Below are 9014 nucleotides of genomic sequence, written 5' to 3'. Positions count from 1 at the left end.
TATATATTTATATATATATTTATGCATATTCGTGCATAAAATTTGTATACAGATATGGAATTAAGTTAGTTGTATTCTAAAATGCATTATTCAAGAATGTCTTGAAATTTTTATTTCAAGTAATTTAGATATTAATACATATGCTTGCACGTAAAAGATGAATTCGAATTTCTGATATATAATCAATCAAACATTGATTTTTTTATATCTACAGATTTTTTTATATCTACTTGTAGTATAGCTATTTTTGCAGTGATACGATACGAATTTTTATACAGCCTCGAAATCACATTTAAAAAGTTATTGAAAAATGAGTCTCAAATAGTTAAATTCGTAAGAAACTCGTGTAACAACACTGTAAATATTTATCGCATGATATTAAAGTTTGAATCAATAAAAAAAATCTTAATTTTATATATTTTCTCGAGAATCTATTATCGTCTATTAGATATGGCAATATCACACTTTCGAGGACAAGGATGTTGTCTTTCACATTCTTGTCTTCGCGAGAACTACTTTACACTTTTTTTGTTAAAATTGTATTTTTGATATTTCCCTTATTAACATAATTATACGGAAATTTTTTTCTTTCGTAATAAATATCTTGACAAATAACTTGTGCCTATATATATTCGTCTGCGACGTTGTCACGATTTAATTCCTCTTATTTACTACGTGATATAGAGGTTTTCTTTTTTTTTCTTAAATTAATTTATTTTATTATAATTTAATATTGTAAATATATAAAATACTTTATTTTATTATTTTTAGATTTTGCATAGCGATATATTTATTTATTTAAATACATGTTTGAGTCACTGTCACTGTGTTGACTTGCATATCCAACAAACGAGAATGGATTGAAATAGATTCAGATTTTCAGAAATATTGATTCACGAATGTTAAAATGCTTTTCAATCCTGAATGCATTTATAGGATTGCATGGAGCATATCTCTATGCCTTTCAATCTAAAAATAATATTAGCTTTTTCTGTGCATTGTGAATACTGTTCAATTCAAAATTTTGAATAGAAAATGCAGTTTTTCAATTCAATTGCATCCAATTGAATCTAATTGAATCCAATTGAATCCAATTAAATCCAAAACAAGTGTTTGCTATTTAAAATACGCATTCGGATAGAAAAAAATTTCAATCCATTTTAATCCATTCTCTGAGTAGTTTGCTGGATAGTTGAGGTATAACTATTTTAAATACATGTAAAAGTATGAACACGTGTTACATACATGTATGTTTTTATGCATTGAGATAAATTTACATACATAGGGACTTGTCGAGAAAATATAAAGCATTATATAATCTTTGTAATACAAATTGCGTGTTTTATAAAATGAAATATTTTTTTACTTAAAATAAAACCTAATAAAAAATTAATTACAATAGTTATATAAGGCATTGTCTCAACAAATCTGCATGAATTCATGAATCTTAATATCTAAAACCGTAAATATATATTGTAATATATATGCGTTTTTTATGTGTAAATATATAATAGTTAAAGAAGAATGTTTACTTCGTAGAACCTGAAAAAAAAATCCTACATAATCTAACGGGGCACTTCGAACCAGGAAAAGTCACGGTGATCCTAGGTCCTTCCGGCGCGGGAAAAACTACTTTGCTGAAAATCATAGCCAAACGACTAATCAATATTAAGGGCACCATCACCATAAATGGTGTTGAACAGAATAAAAGGATGTTTTGCAAAAAGGTGTGTTATGTGCCGCAACAATTCGATCTGTTGCCGTTCCTCACAATTAGAGAAACTCTCTATATAGCGGCACGACTGAAACTCAATGTTAATCAAAACGAACACGCGATTCATTTAGTTGTAAGTAAAATATACGAATATAAATATTATTTAATGTGTATAATAATTGTATATAAATGTATATAATTAATATATTTTTATATATATATATTGTTAACATTACCAGTATACTTTATTTGCGAGGAAAGTTATATAAATTGATGCATTGTACACATCAGATATTATTTCTTCAGGTAAACGATATTGTGAAGAGTCTTAACTTATCATATTGTTTGAACACATTGGCGAATAAATTAAGCGGTGGCGAACGGAAGAGACTTTCCATTGGCGTAGAATTGATCACTAAGCCATCTGTTCTCTTATTAGATGAGCCAACAAGCGGTCTAGATAGTATAGCCTCTAATCAGGTACAGTGCAGATTATTAATAGCTATCTCAATAACTTGTTAAAAGTGTTATTTTTTTAGCATAAATTGATATCTCTTATTATATTCTGCTAAGAATTCTATACGAGCGCAGAATATTCTAATAATAGCACACAGACAAGATTACAATGTAATTAAAATGTTACAATTCACTATTTTTCATAAAAAATGTGCCTTTAATGTTGGAACAATTTGCATTTGATTTTAAGCTCATTAACATGCTGCACAATATGGCGAGTGCAAATTGCACTGTGGTTTGCGTAATACATCAACCTAGTAGTCAGATGATTTCGCTTTTTGATAACATTATGGTACTCAATCAAGGCAGATGTATGTACTGCGGTCCCAAGAGTGAGATCTTAAACACGTACAGCATTGCTGGGTTCACATGTCCCAGCTTCTATAACATAGCCGAATTTGGTAATGTTTACTCTACTGATCTGGATTAATAAAAAAATTACAAGAGAATAAAAGAATTAAAAAGGCACTGACAATATATATAATATATAATATACAATAAAATAGAGTTGTACACATTTTTAAATATATTTTGTAACTTTAGAATTTATTTTTTATTAAATTTGCAATATAAATTGTTTAAATACATTTTATAATTACTTTAAAAAATATATATGTAGCACAATCAGTGTTGTGCAGTAGACAGATACAAGTACCTAGATACTGTAACTAGATACAAATTTACATACCTAAGAACTGTACCGAAGTTAACCCATACTTTTATTTTCTGATATCTGTACCTAGGTACCTTTTCTTGTGTACTGGTACCTATATTAGGTATATTTTAATTTTGGATGATACTTTCCTAACAAGACAACTTTGAAAAGATGGAATTACACAATGTTTGATTTCTTGAATGATAACATGTATACAGTCATGTCTGCTCTGATGTATGCTAGAAAAGCTAGAAATGATAATGACAAAGCGATTTATTCGAATTCTTTCTCTATTTGTTTATAATTTTATATTTAACAAAAGGAAATCGAACGGAAACGAAATTATATGCTGGTAATACTTTTAAAGTACATTTAAGATATCGTACTATCTGTACTAAATATTTTATTTTTCTAGTACCTATACCTATACATCAGTATATTTTTTCCAAAGTATCTATACTTTTACCTAGGTACTGAAAATAGAGTATCTTGCACAACACTGAACAGGCTAATATTTTATTTAATTTTTAATATTTGAATAAGCATCAAAATAAGAAATATGAATACTTATATGTACAGTAACATTATTTTAATAATTTTTTAGCTTAAATTCTAGAGATCTTAAGACAAAAATATTGAATAAAAGTTTATCGGAAAAAAATATGTATTACATTGTGATAAGTATATTTTTAAATAATTGCCGAATTTTTTATTTTGTACTTTATAAATTAAAATGCTTTAAAGACATCATAAGATTTGTTGTTTGAGAGAAAACAAAGACTCTGAATGCAAAAAGTACAAGTTTCAACGCGATTAAATCTATAATTAAAAAAACAAAGAACAATTGATATTGATTCTTCTATTTGCAGTACTTGAGGTAATAACCGAGCAGAGAGGTGGGGATTTGGAAAATCTATACAAGATCTGTCGCGATGAATACGAAAAGATAAGATTACACAATAAACACAATGAAAATGGTAAATATATTATGTATTTATTACTTAAATCTTAAACATTTTATTCTTAATTATCTCGATTATGTCAATATAATAATCCATTAATAATTCATTAATAATTATAATTTTAGTACAATTTATACAATAATTTTTCATCTTGTTTAGCGATGATTGAATGGCAAAAGTATTAGTGTCTTACCTGTCGAATATTTACTGCATTTTTTTACAAAAGCATGAATCTTTTAATAGAGGAATATAGTGAGGATCGTTTAAAAAGTTTTAAGTCTAATATAAGATTTGTTTTTTATAGCTGCACTCTTTGAACTGATGCACATGGCGCAATAAGTTGAAGTAAAACAAACGTATATTTGTTTCACTTCAACCAGAGAGAAATCTCTCTGCTTATTGGACTGTGCATCAATTCTGTGCAGCGAGTGCAGCTATAAAAAACAGACCTATAGAAACAAGTATTTTTTCGGTCAAATTCAATTTTATTTTTCAATATAGTAATTCTTCTTTTAAACTTTTGATAAGGCTTTTTTCGATGTTTCCACTCTTTTAACTTATTCAAATAATTGGTATCTTGCTCTGTAAAATAGGCTTCTACGGATGCAATGATCTACTTTTTCGGTGAAAATCTCTAGCCTCTGAGCCAAACTTTGAGCTTAGAAAACAGAAAAAAGTCGCTGGGGACTGTTGAATACGGTGGATGGTCAATTCGAATCGCAATTCATAAATTTTGCCATAGCAATCGAAATGCGAGATGATTATCTCGATGGAACAGCACTCTTTTCTTCTTCAAATGCGATCATTTTTTCGCAATTTCTAGCTTTAACTTGTCAATTAATGATACATTATATATATATATATACTCCAACTTCAAATGTCCAACTCCAGACGTGTTTGCTAATTGTGTTGACTGATGTGTGGATTTACTTCAACTGCTGCGAGAATGTTGACACTATTATCATAATTAATTACTGGATTTGTTTTTTGTCTTTTAATTGCACTTAATCGACATGTGCATACAAACGATTTTCTAAACGAAGAAATATGATATATGATTTTGAATATTATATGTTTTAAAAATAATTGCGCTGCATATGTCGATAATTTTTTTCACATTCTCCCAGACTTCACAACATTGTAACTTCCACGTCAAAATGAGCCATGAATTTCAAACTTGATAGCATGAAAATCAACTCAAAATTAATTAAATACATAGTAGATTTGTATTGTAAATATATAGTAGATTTATATGTTTCTCGATAAATGTGTATTTGTTTCTTTTAGTTAATATTAAAGATGTTTTCGTTTTCATTATATCGTGAATAACTTTGTGTCAATGGAGTTCAATCATGAATAAAATGGCTAAAAGTTTAAATGTTTATAACTTTTGATGGAAATATTTTTCAAAGAAATATGTCAGACAAAGTTTACTTGTTTTTCCTCGAATAGAATCTAAATATATATCATTTTACAGGTCCCATTTGAAACTTTGAAGTTACCCCTCTTGAAGAGTGGATTTTTGTTTAGTTAAAAAGGCTCTTTGAATATATGAAATTTTCTCATGAACAACTTTTTGATAGGACAAATATTTTTAGAGTTATTAGCTTATAATACTTTATGTAGGCCACCCTGTGTATATATATATTCACATTATTGTTTTACTTTTTCAAGATAGGCGATGAACACAATTTCATGACTATCCCAAAAAACAGTCATCCACCGTCCGGTCGATGAAACTATCTTCGCATTTTTCGGTGCAGGTCACCCTTCGCAATCCACTGTTTTGATTATTCCTTCGTCTCAGGATTGAAGTAATAGATCCAAAGTTTCATCAGTTATTAATTCACGCAAAAAATCCGTTTCGCTTAAATCATTTCAACAGAACCTTGAAAATTCATTCGAATGCATTTTTTGGTTTACAGTGAGCAAGCGCGTCATCCAATGCTTAATTTATGCATGCTTCATTCTTCAATATATGAAACACGTTTTTTCGATACATTTCCATAGTCTCTGCTATCTCTCTAACCTTAATTCAAGGATTGTATACCATTTGGTGAACTTTTTTGATGATATCGGTAGTGATTGCAATTATTGGCCATTCTGAATGCTCATCATTATTCAAGCTGACACGATCACATTTTAATTCAGCTGTCCATCTTTTCACGGTGGTAAATGATAGGATAGAGCCTCCGTAAACAGCGTCTAACTCTGCTTTAATTTGCGCAGGTATATTGTTTCTCAAATGCAAGAACTTAAACACGGCATGCGCGATATTCGATTTTTTCCATTTTTACAAAAACACTGTCATCGACTGGCCACATGATTGTCAAGCAATAACTGAGCACCCAAAATAATTATAATTTTTACAGGTATCTTTCAAAACATGTATGATTGCAGTATCAGAATGGTTTTGACAAATAATATCATCTTCATGTTGAGGCTTAAAACTTTTCAAACGACCTACATAGATTCTTTAAAATATGAAATCAGTTAAATTCCTTATGTATAAAATTAATCATTTAAGAAACATAAAAATACAAAGTAAAATCATTCATATAAAAATGTAAGAAACAAATTTTTTAATTATTACTAATAATTACTTTTAATAATAAACGATTTTTTATAGAATTGGATTCATTAATTGATTCTAAGCAGAAATATAAAACTCACGATATAAATACTTCCATAAACAGAATAGTATTAAAAAAATCAACATGGCAGCAGCAAAGAATATTATTTTTACGAGCTCTAATCTGTATGAGGCGAGATATTGTGAGTAGAAATTTTTGAAAGTAATATTCGAACAATGTGCTTGAAATATCAAATGTTATTGTTTCTTTATTGATCTTATAGTTGTTTACACAATTAAGATTGGCGACACACATCATAGTCGGGCTGTTATTAGGAACAATTTTTTATAATTTCGGTGGTAATGCGGAAAATGTGGGCAGCAATATCGCTTGCTTATTTTTTTTTCTGTTATTTTTATTTTTCGCAAGTGCCATGCCGGCAGTGCAAATGTGTAAGTGATGTAGATTCTTCTTCTAAATATGAACGTAATGTTAATATAAATAAGAACAGTAGATCAAGTTATAACAACATTACACAGCACGAAAATTGCGCAAATTTCAATATAATTGACCAATAATCTACATGAAAAAGCATTACTTGTCTGCATGACTCCCGTTGAGATAACATATGTTATAATTTTATATCGTATAATGTAAAACTAAGTTTTATATTTCTTGTTATCATTCTTTTGTACAACTTGATTTCCTACATTTGGAATAATGAATTGTAATCTGTGGAGAATGAGCAGATCAGTCACTTGGCTTTTTAACGAAGAGAACAAATTACGACTATTCCCAATCAGAAATTAGGGAAATGCTCATCCTCAGTCTTACATAGATTTGAATTTCAACAATGTCACAAGATTATTGTCAAGATAGAAGTATTTATCTACGATAGTATTTATGGATTCGCTGATGATGGTTTGGAAGAAAACCGAAACGTTCGAATAAGATAGTACAGACAACTATTGCATATTTATATTTTATGTAGACATTATTGGTCAATTATATTAAAATTTGCGCACCAATTTGCTGTATTAATGCTCTTATAACCCGATATATTTGATTATATTTTTTTAATCCCGAGAGCGCAATTAACATTTAAAATTTTATATAAGAACGTAGGTTCATTTTGTCGACTTTGACCTGACTGTTAAATGACCGCCAATGTTGCCAATTGTACATGAGCGCATTGAGAAAAAAATTATATATACTATAATTACGATTATTACTGCTATAATAATAATAACAGTAATTATATAGTTCTAGTAACAAATGTATGTATTGGGTTGTCCGGAAAGTGTCGATTTTGAAGGAAAATTGAAACGCAGAAGATTTAAATTTTAGTATACATTTATTAAATTTAAATCTTTTGCGGCACGAATTTTCCGAAACAAACCCAATATATAGTTAAATGTATGTATATAGTTGGCAACCTAAAATGACTATAATTATAGTTATTATAACCATAACATAGTTGAAATTATCATAAAACTGTGACTATAATTTAAAAAAAAAGTGAATATAATTTTTATGATTTGAAAGTGACTATAATTTTAACTGTTTTATGGTTATAATAATTATAGTCATTTTAAATTGCCAACTATATACATTTGTTGCTAGAAATATACATAATTACTGTTATCATTATTATTATAGCAATAATAATCATAATTATAGTTACAAATACAAAACGTTTTTCTCTCAGTGCGCCTATAAGATCGAAGTTGCTTCTCTAAATTGTATTTAAATAGAAAAGAAACTAATTGGTGCGCCATGTTATTAGTTGTTATTAGAACCATGTTATTAGAACGATTATGCGCGAGGAATGATCATTAATATCATTTTTTGATTGAGTGAATCTATTGTTCTTATCTATATTGTGGAACCGACGAGATATTATTAAAGACGAACGGCGCTTATGGAAGTTCGTGTGCCTGTTAAAATTTAAGTGATTAAAGTAAGAAACTAATATAATATGGTATTAATTTTATGATTTATTAGTTTCGTAGACATGTATGTACATATGTTTAAAACTTAATAGTACTCGATTTTTATTTAAAATTGTGATTTTCCGAGTTGATTATGAATAAAGATGATAACTGCAGAGAAAAAATTGTAAATAAATTTTTCAGCAATATATAAAATATTATAACATTAAAAGTATGCATACTTATTTATACAACATTTATATAATAAAAAAATCACGAATTTAATAATTATCGAAATATTTATGTTAATAATCATAAATTTTTATTAATTGTCAGTAACGTTTTTCAATTATCCCCGAACCTCCATGGCCCCATTAATAGTCATGAAAATTTGCCCGGGGCCGACAATTTTTAATAGTATCTCGTCGATGATTGTGATAATGTATGATTTATGTAATTCTATTGGCAATAAATAAATTATTACTATCTGTAATCTTTTTGATATAATTCTAAAAAAACTGATAAAATTTCTTTGATAATATTCTTAATACATCATGTTTAAAAAATTGTAATGTTTAATACATTTTTAAGAATTTCGAAAAATAATACGTGATATGCAATATACAATAATAATAATTGTATATAAAACGTCAATTTTTTATA

General features: G+C 28.0%; 1 protein-coding gene across 3 annotated transcripts in view; it reads left to right on the top strand.

Moving 5' to 3' along the window:
• Positions 1-9014, top strand: part of LOC108693418 (ATP-binding cassette sub-family G member 4-like) — a 14726-nt gene that overhangs the window by 3604 nt on the left and 2108 nt on the right. For all 3 annotated transcript variants that reach the window (XM_018202343.1, XM_018202342.1, XM_018202341.1), the window contains exons 3-8: positions 1540-1847; positions 2021-2194; positions 2421-2631; positions 3755-3862; positions 6477-6622; positions 6704-6872. In XM_018202343.1, coding sequence (XP_018057832.1) covers positions 1540-1847; positions 2021-2194; positions 2421-2631; positions 3755-3862; positions 6477-6622; positions 6704-6872 — 1116 coding nt within the window. The remainder of the gene's footprint in view (positions 1-1539; positions 1848-2020; positions 2195-2420; positions 2632-3754; positions 3863-6476; positions 6623-6703; positions 6873-9014) is intronic.

Source organism: Atta colombica, unplaced genomic scaffold (genome assembly GCF_001594045.1).
Source record: "Atta colombica isolate Treedump-2 unplaced genomic scaffold, Acol1.0 scaffold9, whole genome shotgun sequence".
Classification (NCBI taxonomy): domain Eukaryota; kingdom Metazoa; phylum Arthropoda; class Insecta; order Hymenoptera; family Formicidae; genus Atta; species Atta colombica.
Note: the sequence above shows the minus strand (reverse complement) of the source record. Positions and strands in the feature narration are given on the sequence as shown.